Below are 20,932 nucleotides of genomic sequence, written 5' to 3' on the forward strand. Positions count from 1 at the left end.
CACACACACACACACTGGACACATACACACACACACACACTGGAAACACACACACACACTGGAAACACACACACACACACTGGAAACACACACACACACACACACACTGGAAACACACACACACACACAAACACACACACACACACACACACTGGAAACACACACACACACACACACACTGGAAACACACACACACACAAACTGGAAACACACACACACACACACACACTGGAAACACACACACACACACACACACACACACAAACAGTCAGTATATACATTTGTCCAAGTGTGTGTGTGTGTGTGTGTGTGTCCACTGTTTGTGTCCTGTGTGTGTGTGTGTGTGTGTCCAGTGTGTGTGTGTGTGTGTCTCCAGTGTGTGTGTGTGTATGTGTCCAGTGTGTGTGTGTGTCCAGTGTGTGTGTATGTCAAGTGTGTGTGTTTGTGTTTCCAGTGTGTGTGTGTGTGTGTGTGTGTACAGTGTGTGTGTGTGTCCAGTGTGTGTGTGTATGTCAAGTGTGTGTGTTTGTTTGTCCAGTGTGTGTGTGTGTGTGTGTGTTTGTCCAGTGTGTGTGTGTGCATATGTGTCCAGTGTGTGTTTGTGTTTGTGTGTGTGTGTGTGTGTCCAGTTTGTGTGTGTGTGTGTGTGTGTGTGTGTCCAGTGTGTGTGTGTGTGTGTGTACATTGTGTGTGTGTGTCCAGTGTGTGTGTATGTCTAGTGTTTGTGTGTGTGTCCAGTGTTTGTGTTTGTGTGTCCAGTGTGTGTGTGTGTGTGTGTGTCCAGTGTGTGTGTGTGCATATGTGTCCAGTGTGTGTTTGTGTTTGTGTGTGTGTGTGTGTGTCCAGTGTGTGTGTGTGTGTGTGTGTGTGTCCAGTGTGTGTGTGTGTCCATTGTGTGTGTGTGTCCAGTGTGTGTGTGTGTATGTCTATTGTGTGTGTGTCTAGTGTGTGTGTGTGTGTGTCCAGTGTGAGTGTGTGTGTGTCCAGTGTGTGTTTTTGTCCAGTGTGTGTGTGTGTGTGTGCGTCCTTTGTGTGTATGTGTCCAGTGTGTGTGTGTGTGTGTGTGCGTCCTTTGTGTGTGTGTGTGTGTCCTTTGTGTGTATGTGTCCAGTGTGTGTGTTTACAGTGTGTGTGTGCGTGTGTGTCCAGTGAGTGTGTGTGTCCAGAGTGTGTACTGATACATGTGCACACACACACACACACACTGGACACACACACACACACACACACACTGGACAAACACACACACACACACACACACACACACACACACACACACACACACACACACACACACATACACGCACACTGGACACACACTGGACACACACACACACTGGACACACACACACACACACTGGACACATACACACACACACACACTGGAAACACACACACACACTGGAAACACACACACACTGGAAACACACACACACACACACACACACACACTGGAAACACACACACACACACACACACACACACACACACACACACACACACACACACACTGGAAACACACACACACACACTGGAAACACACACACACACAAACTGGAAACACACACACACACACACACTGGAAACACACACACACACACACACACACACACACACACACACACACACACACACTGGACACAGTGTGTCCAGTGTGTGTTTGTGTTTGTGTGTGTGTGTGTGTATGTGTCCAGTGTGTGTGTGTGTCCAGTGTGTGTGTATGTCAAGTGTGTGTGTTTGTGTGTCCAGTGTGTGTGTGTGTGTGTGTGTGTGTGTCCAGTGTGTGTGTGTGTCCAGTGTGTGTGTGTATATCAAGTGTGTGTGTTTGTGTGTCCAGTGTGTGTGTGTGTGTGTGTGTCCAGTGTGTGTGTGTGCATGTGTGTCCAGTGTGTGTTTGTGTTTGTGTGTGTGTGTGTGTGTGTGTCCAGTGTGTGTGTGTTTGTGTGTGTGTGTGTGTCCAGTGTGTGTGTGTGTGTGTACATTGTGTGTGTGTGTCCAGTGTGTGTGTATGTCTAGTGTTTGTGTGTGTGTCTAGTGTTTGTGTGTGTGTCCAGTGTTTGTGTTTGTGTTTCCAGTGTGTGTGTGTGTGTGTGTGTGTCCAGTGTGTGTGTGTGCATATGTGTCCAGTGTGTGTTTGTGTTTGTGTGTGTGTGTGTGTGTCCAGTGTGTGTGTGTGTGTGTGTGTGTGTGTGTGTTTTTGTCCAGTGTGTGTGTGTGTGTGCGTCCTTTGTGTGTGTGTGTGTCCTTTGTGTGTATGTGTCCAGTGTGTGTGTGTGTGTGTGTGCGTCCTTTGTGTGTGTGTGTGTGTCCTTTGTGTGTATGTGTCCAGTGTCCAGTGTGTGTGTTTACAGTGTGTGTGTGCGTGTGTGTCCAGTGTGTGTGTGTGTGTCCAGAGTGTGTACTGATACATGTGCACACACACACACACACTGGACACACACACACACACACACACACACTGGACAAACACACACACACACACACACGACACACACACACACACACTGGACACACACAGACACACACACACCGGGGACACACACACACACTGGACACACACACACACACATTGGACACACACACACACTGGACACACACACACACTGGACACACACACACTGGACACACACACACACACACAAAGACACACACACACACACGCACACACACACAGGACACACTGCTCACACACACACACACATACGTGTTTATAGACAATATCAGGACTTATGACAAAAATGTGACATATTGGGACATGCCTTTCCCAAGGTCCAAGAGACCTGGGAATCAGAATAGTTTGGTCCCATGATTCTAGGAATACATCCATCTGTTGAGATTTTGTCTAGGGCTATATTTTGTTCAGACCTGATTTTAATAGTATATATGAGGACTTTTTCGGGTTCATGTGACATATAAGGCCCATAGCAACAGCAGCCCATAGATACACACTGATTTTCAGGTTTATGTGACTTATGAAGAACCTGTAAATAGGGTCTGTATTTGAACGTGGTTCCGGTTACATGTTGAAATGTCTGCATAAGAATCATAGGTGTACAATACTTAACTAAAGCTTTAAAAAATATATTATAATAATCATGCTCACCAGATAGGTAACCTTCAACAGAAATGCCTATCCATGTTCACATAGCTCATAAATATAATATATTCTCAGTCTACTGTTTAAGTCGTATTATTGTTATTTATAACAATACATTTGCAGTCAATATTCATGTAAAAAAAGAGGGAACACTTTATGCCTTACTTTTATTGAGTGCCAGCGAAAATATGCAAATTAACAAATCAATTGAACACCCAGAATAGACCACCTACACTTTGCCTCCTTCCCTGCTATGCACAAGGCAGTAGAAATGGCATGTTTGAAATGAATGAGAAACTCTCTATTAAAGCATCCAGCTTCTATGAAACATGACAGTGTACATTCAGCTAACCTGTCTAAATAACATAGGGATTTACATCATAGTTACATAGTGCAAGTTACCATACACAAGGCCTGTTACAAGCACCCATTGAAATGGTAATAGTTTAACAGTAATTTAAACACCTTGCCACATTCAACAACTTGTGGTTAAGAACAAAGTGCTTCTGAAAACTTAGGAACAATAACAATCCCTTTAAGTACTGTTTATCTCTTTTCCCTGTCAATGAGAGCAGAGTATTAACACATATCATCAACTGTTATCCCAAAAAAATTTGACCATAAGTAGCAAACATATGCTCATTAATAGCCCTCAATTATACATAAACATACAAACATGTGGGATCTACAGTCGAGCCTATGTGGCATGTTTGTACAAGAACCAACAATATAAATCATTTAAGGAAAATAAAATAATATGAACATGAAACCCACAGATATTAACACTATCTGAGGAGAAGCTGATTGAAATTGGAATTGAATGGTACCTGAGCTACAGTTGGCATGCTCTAGTTATATCTATTCATCTTCCTTTTTAATGCTACATTTCTGTTGTGGATGTAGTATTTGATAGCAACCCAGTCTCTGTCTTTCAGAGCTACTGGCTCTGCTTGGAGGCAGGAGTCACAGTCCTTTTTACCTGGTATTCTGCAGCTTGTTATGAAATTAAGCAAATGCCGCTCAACAGCTTTCACTTCATCACCTGTCCACTTGCTTCTCACCTTCACAGCTTTCATAAATGGAAACAAAATACAACTGATTAACAATGAGCTCTGCTAAAGTGACAAATGGAGGATATGATACAAAGGATTCTAGTTAGTAGTTATATGATGTTATCAATACATGTGAATACAAAATGCTTACTAACCTTGCTTTCCTTTGGAGCACTTTGAGGATGCTTGGGATGTGACTATTTTACCATGTCTTGGTTGTGTGTTGCTCATGTGTACGTTATCCAAGGTGGTTGACTCAGGAGTGCCCTTCATGTTGTCCAGGGTGGTTGACTCAGAAGTGCCCTCCATGTTGTCCAGGGTGGTTGACTCAGAAGTGCCCTCCATGTTGTCCAGGGTGGTTGACTCAGAAGTGCCCTCCATGTTGTCCAGGGTGGTTGACTCTGGTGTTTGCCTCAGAAGTGTCTGGTCCCTAGAAGTCTCTGTTGTTGAGCCTTTGCAAAGTAATAATGAATGTGATTATGTTCTATGAGCTTCATGACAATACGTTTGCTTGCTTGTATTATTCACTGTAAACAACCTCAATGTCAGGCAATATGCAATTCTACATTAGATATTAACTGATATTTGAGATATAAACATAAACTGATTGCAAATCCATAAATGTGGAATTACTTATCACCACCAATGTGATTGTTAAAAAACAGATAGAGGATCATTTCGATAATCCCCACAGAAATGTGCATTTATGTGACATAACTTAAAGATATTACCACATATATACAAGTCAGGATACCTTTGCATTGATGTAGGTCAGCAATGGTTTCTTCACTGGAATCATCATCACTCATTTCTACTTCATATGGTTGGGTAAAAAACATTTACGGCCAATTATTTAAATTAAGGACTAACAACACTTATAATAGTTATATTTGAAGTGGCTAAAAACTATATTTCAAACAAAATTTTACCTTCAGGATTGACCTCAATGTCATCCAGCCCTTTCCCCTGCAGGTAAGGCAGTCTTCCTTTTTCGATTGCTATCAACAGTTTGCTGACTTTTGCGAGCTGCAGGGTACTCTCTGGAAGCCGATAGAATTCTCTATGGACACGGATGTCATGTCCTAGAAAGGTGGCAAGTTGATCCATTTCATTTTCTTTGAGGTTTAGTAGTGTGGACAAAGTGGCGACTTGTTTCCGCAATCTTGTTGAGGTGAGTGCCTCTGGGTTCTTTGCACCACATTGTTTGAATACTTGCGAAAGCAGTCAGAGCCTCTGTAATGGGAAAGGACACCTGGCCGTGTAAACATGTACACATTTTCTTTGTGGACTTGACACTCTTTTCTGCTTATCATGAGGAGGTCCATAGCAGTGATCATGTCAGGGGTTAGAAGCACTGGAACCTTTCTTGACCTTTTACCTCGAATCTCAACTCTCTCAAAGTGCTCTGCAAGCTTCCTCTCGAAGTCAGTAAGGCCCCTCACAATGTCTGGATTCAGCTCCGTAAGATCCCTGGATGTGAAAGACTGAAGCTCCATTTTTGAAACTTCCCCTTCCCTCCTTCTGTTAAATAGTACTACCTGCATCAAAGTCACTTTAGGAAGATTTCCAAAGCTTTTGCTGTTGGGTTCTTCCTCAAGGTCCTTCATACACTTAGCACGCTCAGTAGCAAGAAACGTGTGCAGCACCGACACATCCTCTGTAAAGGGTCAAACCTGTGGTTTATTCCATTTGGCTTGTTGAAGCGTACCCAATGCGGCAGCTGAAATGGACTCTGTCCACTTTTTCTGATGTAAAGTGGCAAATTGCTTTGCAGACTGCAACAGCAGGGCGATGTGCAGTGATGGCATTGCATTGAATAATGCCTGCAACTTTGGCTAAACTGTGTCCCAATTTCAAAGCCAATGATGGGATTTTATACGAGTTGCTTTCAACATCATAACCAGCAACATATCTTACTGCCTGTATCACATGGGGAAAGTTACAGGGCATAACAAGGACTTCGGTGCTCTTCAAAGGTGTTATAGCCCTTGCCGTTATCAATAGTCTTGCCATCGCTCTATTTTTTTGGCGTATGTAGTCATTCCTTCTCTCATATGGTTTCCTGGAATTCAACAGTGACTCGCCGATACAAAGGAATTCAGTTTCACTCCTTACAACCGAGGAAACGTCATCCTGGTTCATTTCACAAGCAATCTTCCAAACAGTTTCCTTAACTGAGTCAGGTCTTGGTAAGTGCAGTTGAATCCGTTTTCGCCCAACTTGAGGCTCTCCCTCAACAGACTTCTTCGGGCAGTTTCTCACATGTCTCCATAGGGAATTTCTTGCATACAGTCCTTCGCAAAATTTGCAATCACGGTAGTCATCAGATGGTTTTGCATTACTAGGTCTTTTACAGGCAACCATCTCTCCAGTGCCACAGCTTGCCACTTCAGTATTATGGTCAAAGTTTCATCTCTTCTTAAGAGAGCGTAACAACTCTCTTCTTTTGCGGGATCCTTTATTAAAACTGAAAGCCATTGCAACATCAGGCTTTTCACTGTGGATGGATTTGAGGTGTCTTGCCAATTTATAAATGGCCTTTTTACAATAAAGACAAAATTGCTTCTTGTTGTACTTGCTTCCTTTTGCTGTTATTGACAAAGGTGTGACATTTATGGAGCTTTTCTGGTGTGATGTGTTCTCTGATGAATTGGCACTGCAGCTTATTACTGAAGTACAAGGATTGCTGCGCATCTTTGAATAACTTAATGTTCTTGGCTTCTCTGAACTGGTGGTACTATCCCCACTGTGTGCTGTAACATTCCCTAATGGTTTGTTCTCTGACAATTTGTGGTGGAGATTCTTTTCTGTGGTTTTATATTCCTTACTACAAGAACTTGTAGTACTTATAATAGAAGCATCCGAGGAATTGCCACATGAGTCTGGAAGATAGTCTGCAGCATCCGAAGATTCATCAAGGTCTGAAAAAAAAGAAAAAAAAGCATCTAATTCTGTCAATAACTTTATACATGTATTAATACCTAGGGTATCATACTCCCTACAGTGCCATCACATTGTGCATAACACCTACATACTCACAGAAAAATGTATTCTAGTAAACTGATTGAAAGACCTCTGTCTCTCAGCTATCTCTTCTCATAACGATCCTCACAACGATCATGACGGCGCCTCAGATTTTGCAGATGGCGGCTTTTTCTAAGCTGTACAAATTTCTACAATGTTTCCTCACATCAAAAATACCACAATGTGTTAACAAAGAACATTAACTATTTTATCTAATGACAAGAATGCAGCTTTCTTACCTGCTTTGCAGTAGGACACTGGAAGGGTACAATTTCACTGGACTTGCTTGCCTTGAATGAAATTATGAAGAATAAATATTTGTTTTTAATAACACAGTACCGTAACAGTAAATTAGGATATTATACATTATACTGTATGTGAAAATAATTTGGGTTAAGAAATTGACAATACTGTTTTATAGATGACCTATAAATGAAAAAATGAATATGTGGATCTGGGGTTTTCAAGCAAGACTCTATAGAAATGGTTAAAACTGTACAATATCTGCTAACCAACAATATGAGGACTGTGTAACACACACACTCTACTCTGGTTGGGTCATACCATATCGGGACGTCATCTGAAACACATTTACGCCTTGAACAGACTAAGTACAAAATGAGGAGATGACGACTGAACACATCTAGAGTCAAGGTTCCTGACTTTGAGTTATCCTTTTGATGTCAAAGAAAGCTCACAACCTTAAAAGTAATGTAAATGGGTCAACTGCAATATAAATTAAATCACGCAAATTGATAAGAAATATGTTAAATGGCAAAAACATTGCCCAAAAAATACAAAAACATAGGCATTAGAGAGAATAAAGATTAATTTTATGTTTTGAGGGGTGGTTAGTTCTGACAAATGGTCGGGCTAATTTTGTTTATGCTATGATATCGAAACAAGGGATGGGAATTTTGATATTGTGAACATTTTACACAAAAGGTTGGTTGTAATACAGTAAAAAGCCATGTAATTTATATATTGGAATGAACTGAGACAACAATTTAATTTAAATAGAAAAGATCTACAATAAATGTGTAATAACCTGTTGGAAGGATGAAGTGGATCTCTGTCTCACTTCTGGGTCTGCTGAAGGTTGAGCTGGGATCTTGTCACTTGGTGTCTGCAACGAAATACAACAATAACATGTCAGAAATATAGTGTTTTATAATATAGATCATATCTATTTAGTAAACTAATGATCATACTCAGTTCAGTCACAATATATTCCTACCACCTGTCTATCATAATCCCATTTGGGGTGAGACTCATTGCTGAGGTCAAGGGCTGCATTGACCAAAGATGTTAGGAAAGATAATTCATATATGGATCTGGGCTTTTTATGCAAGACTCTATAAAAATGGTTAGAACTGTACAATATCTGCTAACCAACAATATGAGGACCGTGTAACACACACACTCTACTCTGGTTGGGTCATACCATATCAGGACGTCATCTGAAACACATTTACGTCTGGAACAGCCTTAGTACCAAATGAGGACTTGACGACTGAACACATCTATAGTCAAGGTTCCTGACTTTGAGTTATCCTTTTGTTGTCAAAGAAAGCTCACAACCTTAAAAGTAATGTAAATGGATCAACTGCCATATAAATTAAATCACGCAAATTGATAAGAAATATGTTAAATGGGCAAAAACATTGCCCCAAAAATACAAAAACATAGGCATTAGAGAGAATAAAGATTAATTTTATGTTTTGAGGGGCGGTTAGTTCTGTCAAATGGTTGGGCTAATTTTGTTTACGCTATGATATCGAAACAAGTTATGGGAATGTTGATTAAGTGAACATTTTACACAAAAGGTTGGTTGTAATACAGTAAAAAGCCATTTAATTCATATTTTGGAATGAACTGAGACAACAATTTAATTTAAATAGAAAAGATCTACAGTAAATGTGTAATAACCTGTTGGAAGGATGAAGTGGATCTCTGTCTCACTTCTGGGTCTGCTGAAGGTTGAGCTGGGATCTTGTCAGTTGGTGTCTGCAACGAAATACAACAATAACATGTCAGAAATATTGTGTTTTATAATATAGATCATATCTATTTCGTAAACTAATGATCATACTCAGTTGAGTCACAATATATTCCTACCACCTGTCAATCATAATCGCCTTTGGGGTGAGACTCATTGCTGAGGTCAAGGGCTGCATTGACCACAAATGTTAGGAAAGATAATTCATATGTGGATCTGGGCTTTTTATGCAAGACTCTATAGAAATGGTTAAAACTGTACAATATCTGCTAACCAACAATATGAGGACCGTGTAACACACACACTCTACTCTGGTTGGGTCATACCATATCGGGACGTCATCTGAAACACATTTACGTCTTGAACAGCCTTAGTACCAAATGAGGACTTGACGACTGAACACATCTATAGTCAAGGTTCCTGACTTTGAGTTATCCTTTTGTTGTCAAAGAAAGCTCACAACCTTAAAAGTAATGTAAATGGATCAACTGCCATATAAATTAAATCACGCAAATTGATAAGAAATATGTTAAATGGGCAAAAACATTGCCCCAAAAATACAAAAACATAGGCATTAGAGAGAATAAAGATTAATTTTATGTTTTGAGGGGCGTTAAGTTCTGTCAAATGGTTGGGCTAATTTTGTTTACGCTATGATATCGAAACAAGTTATGGTAATGTTGATTTTGTGAACATTTTACACAAAAGGTTGGTTGTAATACAGTAAAAAGCCATTTAATTCATATTTTGGAATGAACTGAGACAACAATTTAATTTAAATAGAAAAGATCTACAATAAATGTGTAATAACCTGTTGGAAGGATGAAGTGGATCTCTGTCTCACTTCTGGGTCTGCTGAAGGTTGAGCTGGGATCTTGTCACTTGGTGTCTGCAACGAAATACATCAATAACATGTCAGAAATATTGTGTTTTATAATATAGATCATATCTATTTCGTAAACTAATGATCATACTCAGTTCAGTCACAATATATTCCTACCACCTGTCTATCATAATCCCCTTTGGGGTGAGACTCATTGCTGAGGTCAAGGGCTGCATTGACCACAAATGTTAGGAAAGATAATTCATATGTGGATCTGGGCTTTTTATGCAAGACTCTATAGAAATGGTTAAAACTGTACAATATCTGCTAACCAACAATATGAGGACCGTGTAACACACACACTCTACTCTGTTGGGTCATACCATATCGGGACGTCATCTGAAACACATTTACGTCTTGAACAGCCTTAGTACCAAATGAGGACTTGACGACTGAACACATGTAGAGTCAAGGTTCCTGACTTTGAGTTATCCTTTTGTTGTCAAAGAAAGCTCACAAACTTAAAAGTAATGTAAATGGATCAACTGCCATATAAATTAAATCACGCACATTGATAAGAAATATGTTAAATGGGCAAAAACATTGCCCCAAATATACAAAAACATAGGCATTAGAGAGAATAAAGATTAATTTTATGTTTTGAGGGGCGGTAAGTTCTGTCAAATGGTTGGGCTAATTTTGTTTACGCTATGATATCGAAACAAGTTATTGGAATGTTGATTTTGTGAACATTTTACACAAAAGGTTGGTTGTAATATAGTAAAAAGCCATTTAATTCATATTTTGGAATGAACTGAGACAACAATTTAATTTAAATAGAAAAGATCTACAATAAATGTGTAATAACCTGTTGGAAGGATGAAGTGGATCTCTGTCTCACTTCTGGGTCTGCTGAAGGTTGAGCTGGGATCTTGTCACTTGGTGTCTGCAACAAAATACAACAATAACATGTCAGAAATATTGTGTTTTATAATATAGATCATATCTATTTAGTAAACTAATGATCATATTCAGTTCAGTCACAATATATTCCTACCACCTGTCTATCATAATCGCCTTTGGGGTGAGACTCATTGCTGAGGTCAAGGGCTGCATTGACCACAGATGTTAGGAAAGATAATTCATATATGGATCTGGGCTTTTTATGCAAGACTCTATAAAAATGGTTAAAACTTTACAATATCTGCTAACCAACAATATGAGGACCGTGTAACACACACACTCTACTCTGGTTGGGTCATACCATATCGGGACGTAATCTGAAACACATTTACGTCTTGAACAGCCTAATTACCAAATGAGGACTTGACGACTGAACACATCTGGAATCAAGGTTCCTGACTTTGAGTTATCCTTTTGTTGTCAAAGAAAGCTCACCACCTTAAAAGCAATGTAAATGGATCAACTGCCATATAAATTAAATCACGCAAATTAATAAGAAATATGTTAAATGGGCAAAAACATTGCCCCAAAAATACAAAAACATAGGCATTAGAGAGAATAAAGATTAATTTTATGTTTTGAGGGGCGGTTAGTTCTGTCAAATGGTCGGGCTAATTTTGTTTATGCTATGATATCGAAACAAGTTATGGGAATGTTGATATTGTGAGCATTTTACACAAAAGGTTGGTTGTAATATAGTAAAAAGCCATGTAATTTATATATATTGGAATGAACTGAGACAACAATTTAATTTAAATAGAAAAGATCTACAATAAATGTGTAATAACCTGTTGGAAGGATGAAGTGGATCTCTGTCTCACTTCTGGGTCTGCTGAAGGTTGAGCTGGGATCTTGTCACTTGGTGTCTGCAACGAAATACAACAATAACATGTCAGAAATATTGTGTTTTATAATATAGATCATATCTATTTAGTAAACTAATGATCATACTCAGTTCAGTCACAATATATTCCTACCACCTGTCTATCATAATCACCTTTGGGGTGAGACTCATTGCTGAGGTCAAGGGCTGCATTGACCACAAATGTTAGGAAAGATAATTCATATGTGGATCTGGGCTTTTTATGCAAGACTCTATAGAAATGGTTAAAACTGTACAATATCTGCTAACCAACAATATGAGGACCGTGTAACACACACACTCTACTCTGGTTGGGTCATACCATATCGGGACGTCATCTGAAACACATTTACATCTTGAACAGCCTTAGTACCAAATGAGGACTTGACGACTGAACACATCTAGAGTCAAGGTTCCTGACTTTGAGTTATCCTTTTGTTGTCAAAGAAAGCTCACAACCTTAAAAGTAATGTAAATGGATCAACTGCCATATAAATTAAATCACGCAAATTGATAAGAAATATGTTAAATGGGCAAAAACATTGCCCCAAAAATACAAAAACATAGGCATTAGAGAGAATAAAGATTAATTTTATGTTTTGAGGGGCGGTTAGTTCTGTCAAATGTTTGGGCTAATTTTGTTTACGCTATTATATCGAAACAAGTTATGGGAATGTTGATTTTGTGAACATTTTACACAAAAGGTTGGTTGTAATACAGTAAAAAGCCATTTAATTCATATTTTGGAATGAACTGAGACAACAATTTAATTTAAATAGAAAAGATCTACAATAAATATGTAATAACCTGTTGGAAGGATGAGGTGGATCTCTGTCTCACTTCTGGGTCTGCTGAAGGTTGAGCTGGGATCTTGTCACTTGGTGTCTGCAACGAAATACAACAATAACATGTCAAAAATATTGTGTTTTATAATATAGATCATATCTATTTAGTAAACTAATGATTATACTCAGTTCAGTCACAATATATTCCTACCACCTGTCAATCATAATCGCCTTTGGGGTGAGACTCATTGCTGAGGTCAAGGGCTGCATTGACCACAGATGTTAGGAAAGATAATTCATATGTGGATCTGGGCTTTTTATGCAAGACTCTATAGAAATGGTTAAAACTGTACAATATCTGCTAACCAACAATATGAGGACTGTGTAACACACACACTCTACTCTGGTTGGGTCATACCATATCGGGACGTAATCTGAAACACATTTACGTCTTGAACAGCCTAATTACCAAATGAGGACTTGACGACTGAACACATCTGGAATCAAGGATCCTGACTTTGAGTTATCCTTTTGTTGTCAAAGAAAGCTCACCACCTTAAAAGCAATGTAAATGGATCAACTGCCATATATATTAAATCACGCAAATTGATAAGAAATATGTTAAATGGGCAAAAACATTGCCCCAAAAATACAAAAACATAGGCATTAGAGAGAATAAAGATTAATGTTATGTTTTGAGGGGCGGTTAGTTCTGTCAAATGTTTGGGCTAATTTTGGTTACCCTATGATATCGAAACAAGTTATGGGAATGTTGATTTTGTGAACATTTTACACAAAAGGTTGGTTGTAATACAGTAAAAAGCCATTTAATTCATATTTTGGAATGAACTGAGACAACAATTTAATTTAAATAGAAAAGATCTACAATAAATATGTAATAACCTGTTGGAAGGATGAAGTGGATCTCTGTCTCACTTCTGGGTCTGCTGAAGGTTGAGCTGGGATCTTGTCACTTGGTGTCTGCAACGAAATACAACAATAACATGTCAGAAATATTGTGTTTTATAATATAGATCATATCTATTTCGTAAACTAATGATCATACTCAGTTCAGTCACAATATATTCCTACCACCTGTCTATCATAATCGCCTTTGGGGTGAGACTCATTGCTGAGGTCAAGGGCTTCATTGACCACAGATGTTAGGAAAGATAATTCATATATGGATCTGGGCTTTTTATGCAAGACTCTATAAAAATGGTTAAAACTGTACAATATCTGCTAACCAACAATATGAGGACCGTGTAACACACACACACTCTACTCTGGTTGGGTCATACCATATCGGGACGTAATCTGAAACACATTTACGTCTTGAACAGCCTAATTACCAAATGAGGACTTGACGACTGAACACATCTGGAGTCAAGGTTCCTGACTTTGAGTTATCCTTTTGTTGTCAAAGAAAGCTCACCACCTTAAAAGCAATGTAATGGATCAACTTGCCATATAAATTAAATCACGCAAATTGATAAGAAATATGTTAAATGGGCAAAAACATTGCCCCAAAAATACAAAAACATAGGCATTAGAGAGAATAAAGATTAATTTTATGTTTTGAGAGGCGGTTAGTTCTGTCAAATGTTTGGGCTAATTTTGTTTACGCTATTATATCGAAACAAGTTATGGGAATGTTGATTTTGTGAACATTTTACACAAAAGGTTGGTTGTAATACAGTAAAAAGCCATTTAATTCATATTTTGGAATGAACTGAGACAACAATTTAATTTAAATAGAAAAGATCTACAATAAATATGTAATAACCTGTTGGAAGGATGAGGTGGATCTCTGTCTCACTTCTGGGTCTGCTGAAGGTTGAGCTGGGATCTTGTCACTTGGTGTCTGCAACGAAATACAACAATAACATGTCAGAAATATTGTGTTTTATAATATAGATCATATCTATTTAGTAAACTAATGATCATACTCAGTTCAGTCACAATATATTCCTACCACCTGTCAATCATAATCGCCTTTGGGGTGAGACTCATTGCTGAGGTCAAGGGCTGCATTGACCACAGATGTTAGGAAAGATAATTCATATGTGGATCTGGGCTTTTTATGCAAGACTCTATAGAAATGGTTAAAACTGTACAATATCTGCTAACCAACAATATGAGGACCGTGTAACACACACACTCTACTCTGGTTGGGTCATACCATATCGGGACGTAATCTGAAACACATTTACGTCTTGAACAGCCTAATTACCAAATGAGGACTTGACGACTGAACACATCTGGATTCAAGGTTCCTGACTTTGAGTTATCCTTTTGTTGTCAAAGAAAGCTCACCACCTTAAAAGCAATGTAAATGGATCAACTGCCATATAAATTAAATCACGCAAATTGATAAGAAATATGTTAAATGGGCAAAAACATTGTCCCAAAAATACAAAAACATAGGCATTAGAGAGAATAAAGATTAATTTTATGTTTTGAGGGGCGGTTAGTTCTGTCAAATGGTCGGGCTAATTTTGTTTATGCTATGATATTGAAAGAAGTTATGGGAATTTTGATATTGTGAACATTTTACACAAAAGGTTGGTTGTAATACAGTAAAAAGCCATTTAATTCATATTTTGGAATGAACTGAGACAACAATTTAATTTAAATAGAAAAGATCTACAATAAATGTGTAATAACCTGTTGGAAGGATGAAGTGGATCTCTGTCTCACTTCTGGGTCTGCTGAAGCTTGAGCTGGGATCTTGTCACTTGGTGTCTGCAACGAAACACAACAATAAATATTCTGTATTATACTCTATTTAATCAGTGTATACAGTTGAAGTCGGAAGTTTACATACACTTAGGTTGGAGTCATTAAAACTCGTTTTTCAACCACTCCACAAATTTCTTGTTAACAAACTATAGTTTTGGCAAGTTGGTTAGGACATCTACTTTGTGCATGATACAAGTAATTTTTCCAACAATTGTTTACAGACAGATTTTTTCACTTAGAATTCACTGTATCACAATTCCAGTGGGTCAGAAGTTTACATACACTAAGTTGACTGTGCCTTTAAACAGCTTGGAAAATTCCAGAAAATGATGTCATGGCTTTAGAAGCTTCTGATAGGTTAATTGACATCATTTGAGTCAATTGGAGGTGTACCTGTGGATTTATTTCAAGGCCTACCTTCAAACTCAGTGCCTCTTTGCTTGACATCATGGGAAAATCAAAAGAAATCAGCCAATACCTCAGAAACAAATGTGTAGACCTCCACAAGTCTGGTTCATCCTTGGGAGCAATTTCCAAACGCCTGAAGGTACAACGTTCATCTGTACAAACAATAGTATGCAAGTATAAACACCATGGGACCACGAAGCCGTCATACCGCTCAGGAAGGAGACGCGTTCTGTCTCCTAGAGATGCATGTACTTTGGTGCGAAAGGTGCAAATCAATCCCAGAACAACAGCAAAGGACCTTGTGATGATGCTGGAGGAAACAGGTAAAAAAGTATCTATATCCACAGTAAAACAAGTCCTATATCGACATAACCTGAAAGGCCGCTCAGCAAGGAAGAAGCCACTGCTTCAAAACCGCCATAAAAAAGCCAGACTGTGGTTTGCAACTGCACATGGGGACAAAGATCGTACTTTTTGGAGAAATGTCCTCTGGTCTGATGAAACAAAAATAGAACTGTTTGGCCTTAATGACCATCAATATGTTTGGAGGAAAAAGGGGGTAGGCTTGCAAGCCGAAGAACACCATCCCAACCGTGAAGCACGGGGGTGGCAGCATCATGCTGTGGGGGTGTTTTGCTGCAGGAGGGACTGGTGCGCTTAAAAAAATAGATGCCATCATGAGGAAGGAAAATTATGTGGATATATTGAAGCAACATCTCAAGACATCAGTCAGGAAGTTAAAGCTTGGTCACAAATGGGTCTTCCAAATGGACAATGACCCCAAGCATACTTCCAAAGTTGTGGCAAAATGGCTTAAGGACAACAAAGTCAAGGTTTTGGAGTGGCCATCAAAAAGCCCTGACCTCAATCCTATAGAAAATGTGTGGGCAGAACTGAAAAAGCGCGTGCGAGCAAGGAGGCCTACAAACCTGACTCAGTTACACCAGCTCTGTCAGGAGGAATCGGCCAAAATTCACCCAACTTATTGTGGGAAGCTTGTGGAAGGCTACCCGAAACGTTTGACCCAAGTTAAACAATTTAAAGGCAATGCTACCAAATACTAATTGAGTGTATGTAAACTTCTGACCCACTGGGAATGTGATGAAAGAAATAAAAGCTGAAATAAATAATTCTCTCTACTATTATTCTGACATTTCACATTCTTAAAATAAAGTGGTGATCCTAACTGACCTAAAACAGGGAATTTTTACTTGGATTAAATGTCAGGAATTGTGAAAAACTGAGTTTAAATGTATTTGGCTAAGGTGTATGTAAACTTCCGACTTCAACTGTATATATATATATAAAGCGGTGACAACATACATGCAAGAAGGGACATGTAATTATATATTTTATAATTCTTTGACAGATCCTATACATTATAATATATCAAAGCAGATTTACTTACCAGAGCACGCCATGGCCACTGAGATTATCCATAATCATAGGTTATTTTACTCTCTGCTTGGATGTTTTCAATAGGAAACAAGCAAAGATGAGGTTTACATTGGACTATCATCTTTTTCATTTAGCAATTTGGGGACCTGTGGGCATCATTTACCAGCCTCCCCAGTGAACCATCTTCGCAGGATGCATCTATGCTAAAATTGAAGAGGGAAACAGATTTACGTTTTCTCCACAAAACATATAAACATATAGAGATTAACTGATGTCTTATAGGGTTTTACTTACCACCATGAGCCATTGTTCCATTCAAAATCAAACAAGAAAGCATTTTGCTTTTCCGTATACTTCCCCTGGCTCTTGTCCCATTCATATTGCGATATAAACTCCCCACGGTACTCGAGGACAAAGGATCCCTTTTCAATTGGTGCTGAGGCAAATACACCACGTCCTGATGTAACAAAGTTAAGAACTTAGTATCAAGTAATACAGTTCAAATTAGGTTAATGAATTGCAGTTGATCAGACCCATTTAGCCTGCTTATCAATGTGTATGATTTAATATTTAGGGGAAAGATCCATTGCAGGGGTGCAAACTGGTAAGGACCCAAAAAGGTGACATCATTCAAAATAAATTTGGTCTGAAAACTATGAAATCACGAGGAGACATATTTTATGTTGGATTTAATGACAGATCTACAGCTAAAAACGGAAACGCCGAAACAATGGCGTTAAAGCGGGGCAAAAAGAGATGTGATCCCCGGTCAGGTTCCAGCAGTTATCACCACTAGACCTGCAGTGACTTGCACCGCTGAGTCTGCCTTTGACTCCTCGCTTTAGACCGCTTTATTGCAGACTTTGTATTTAAGGACATCAGCGTACACAAAAATTCCCAAATCACAACAGGCAGGGATTACGCACACACCCACTCATGTTGTGAACACTCTGTCGGTAGGCCTACTCGGCGGTGCATTTTCGCTGTTCTGTTAACTTGAATGGTGCCGTATTTGTTCTACGCGCTGATACGCATCATTCACATATATTGTAAATTTTTATCACCCAAATGCTTCTACATTCCGTTTATCGTTGGGGTTGTTATGATCAAATGTTAAAAACATTTTTGAATTTAAATCACATTATCGGCTTTCACACATAGCGTGAACGGTCTGCCGACTGGCCAAGGAAATTACCACCAATATCACACATTCTAATAGAAGTTGGGAGGTGTAGTTCATAAATCTTGAATCTTTTTCCCCATCCCCCAACTGCTTGCAAAAGAATCACAACATAACTTCTGAAATTGGATGTTAAAGCCGTATGTGTCTAATGCAGCGGTACGCAGTGATTTTTTCACTTGTGTAAGACTTGAATGTGTTTCAAATGACATCCCAATATGGTATGACCCAATAAGTGTAGCGTGTGTGTATAACATACCTTTATAGTCATTGATCCATTTGACTTTATACAAGGCTTGTCACTTCCAGAAATAATAAAATGAATAGCCTCAGCCTCAGGACTAAGTCTGGCTCTTCGTTTTGACATGCTCTTCAATTGCCCATGTGCTCCTCAACTAGAAAACATCTACATTGGATGACAAAAAGTCAGCGAGACAAATACAGAAAAGACTAATACTTGATTTGAATCGAATAAGGATATATCAAATGGTATTAGTCTGCCTTTAGTCATATCGTGCTCATGTTCTTACTAATGCAGTATCCGGTTAGCTTATTAGGCTAACCGATCAGTGTAAACCTTATGCAACTGCGATCACAATAGCAATCTTTTCACAGTAAGCACAGTAAGCAATCTTAACACCTTCAAAGATAAATACTGTTATAAAAGTATAGTACTGTAAACTCTACAAATAACATTATCTGAACTGAACAACCAATATCATCACTTTGGCTTTAAATGGAAAAACATGATAGTGCTAAGTAACATTTGTGGTCAAGAACACTTAAATGTAAGAACAGCTTAGATAATAACTATCTCTTTAGTTGTAAATGAAGAAAAATAAATGTATTACCTTCATTTCTCTTGCACTTCTTCCAGTTCTGAATTTTCCATGTGGCAAAAGTCCTTTTCATTCCTTTCAGCTAATTTGCTAACATTAGCTTATCTGGCTAATTGATGCTAAATTACGTTTTTATTTGAGGGATTTAGGAGGATTTTATGATAATAAATAAATAATATGCCATTTAGCAGACGCTTTTATCCAAAGCTTAGTTATAGTTGACTATGATGACATGTATTATGTGTATTCAAGTAAATCTATCTTGAATAGTTGGAAAGTGTGCTCAAACAAAATCAGGATATGTCATGTAACTAAAGTGTGTCACGTGACTAAAGTGTGTCACGTGACTAAAGTGTGTTTAAAGTGTGTTAATGTTCCAAAACTGACCACTAGGTGGCGTATTCACAGGTGAGCAAAAAGCGTAAACACACACACACACCTCAAATCATGAGATTGTGACATTTAAAGACTTTTCAGATTTTTGGTTTAGGGGCATTCTATGGTCGTCTAGAACACTGTAGTGAGCTCGGAAAAATGAGGACTCCAAAAATGTCCTCATATTTCCGAGCGTCCTGACATTGAAGGTGAGTTGTCATAAAATTGTCTTCATATGTCACCAAAACGAGTACACTGGAACCACACACACACACCAAAACACACCAACACAAACACACACACACACACACACACGGTCAGCATATAACTTAGTCCAAGTGGTGGTCAGAATTGTTGTCTTAACTAGCCTGATAACTCCAACATGTCTGATATGAACATTGACATTAACCCTCTACATACTTGAGTTTCTCCAGTCTGCAGTGTGGATCCTCCAGTCCAGCAGAGAGCAGTCTGACTCCTGAGTCTCCTGGGTGATTGTAGCTCAGGTCCAGCTCTCTCAGGTGTGAGGGGTTTGACTTCAGAGCTGAGACCAGAGAAGCACAGCCTTCCTCTGTGACTAGACAGCCTGACAGACTGCAAAGAGTCAAATCATATTAAAACCACACTGCAAATCTTTGGTGGTGAAAATAGTGGCAGTATATTTTTTCAACATTTTCATTTATACCAGTGTCCTGAAACCTGCCATATATATATATCGTTATTAGAAAAAATCGTAATATTGTGTGTAGAGAGAAACATGTATAGTACAAATATTTGAATAGACTGACCAGAGCAGTTTAAAAAGCAGTATCAGTCAAAAGACAGACAGTGAGGTATCAGATTTAGATTGTATTGAGTATACAGTCCACACCATATCTAGATTGACAGTGAAACTGACATTTTAAATGTGGCTCTATACTCCAGCATTTTGGATTTGAGATTAAATGTTTCATATGAGGTGACAGTATATAATGTCACCTTTTATTTGAGGGTATTTTAATACATATCTGTTTCACCGTTTAGAAATGAAAGCACTTTATGTATCTAGTCCCCCTATTTGAAGAAGTCACAAGTATTCTGACCAATTCACTTATAGTGTATTAAAGTAGTCAAAAGTTTAGTATTTGGTCCCAAACTCGTTGGTTGCATTTGCAGTTTGTTTTGGTTGTGTTTTGGGTTATGTTTTGCCCAACAATAACTGAATGGTGGATGATGACTGGATTCATCTTCTGTCTAAGTGAGTAGATAACATGTTTCTAAACACTACTAAATTAATCCTGATGATGCCATGATTAAGACAAATCATGATTGAATCATGAATAATAATGAGTGAGAAAGTTAGAGGCTACAACAAAACATGCTAACCTCTCACCATTACCAATAAC

General features: G+C 38.5%; 2 protein-coding genes and 1 long non-coding RNA gene across 4 annotated transcripts in view; all 3 read right to left on the minus strand.

The window, feature by feature from the left end:
- Nucleotides 1-20,932, minus strand: part of LOC311121391 (uncharacterized protein) — a 61,027-nt gene that overhangs the window by 2,827 nt on the left and 37,268 nt on the right. The gene's annotated exons all lie outside the window — the stretch shown is intronic.
- Nucleotides 3,246-9,180, minus strand: LOC311121392 (uncharacterized protein). 2 transcript variants are annotated; one of them, XM_084195890.1, is made up of 7 exons: nt 9,103-9,180; nt 8,222-8,299; nt 7,413-7,463; nt 5,079-7,070; nt 4,904-4,960; nt 4,305-4,601; nt 3,246-4,166 (listed from the first exon to the last, which is right to left on the minus strand). In XM_084195890.1, exons 4-7 carry the CDS (start codon nt 5,254-5,256, stop codon nt 3,946-3,948), a joined length of 753 nt encoding a protein of 250 aa, XP_084052016.1. In that variant the 5' UTR covers nt 5,257-7,070; nt 7,413-7,463; nt 8,222-8,299; nt 9,103-9,180; the 3' UTR covers nt 3,246-3,945. The 2 variants fall into 2 exon arrangements, with proteins under 2 accessions (XP_084052016.1, XP_084052015.1); XM_084195889.1 differs by having other exon boundaries at nt 4,904-4,963.
- On the minus strand, nt 11,747-15,548 carry LOC311121393. The gene is made up of 5 exons (XR_014612272.1): nt 15,273-15,548; nt 14,392-14,469; nt 13,509-13,586; nt 12,628-12,705; nt 11,747-11,824 (listed from the first exon to the last, which is right to left on the minus strand). It is a non-coding gene; the product is annotated as an uncharacterized lncRNA (long non-coding RNA).

The sequence above is a fragment of the Coregonus lavaretus genome, assembly GCF_964263955.1.
Source record: "Coregonus lavaretus genome assembly, contig: HAP1_SCAFFOLD_2252, whole genome shotgun sequence".
Lineage (NCBI taxonomy): Eukaryota > Metazoa > Chordata > Actinopteri > Salmoniformes > Salmonidae > Coregonus > Coregonus lavaretus.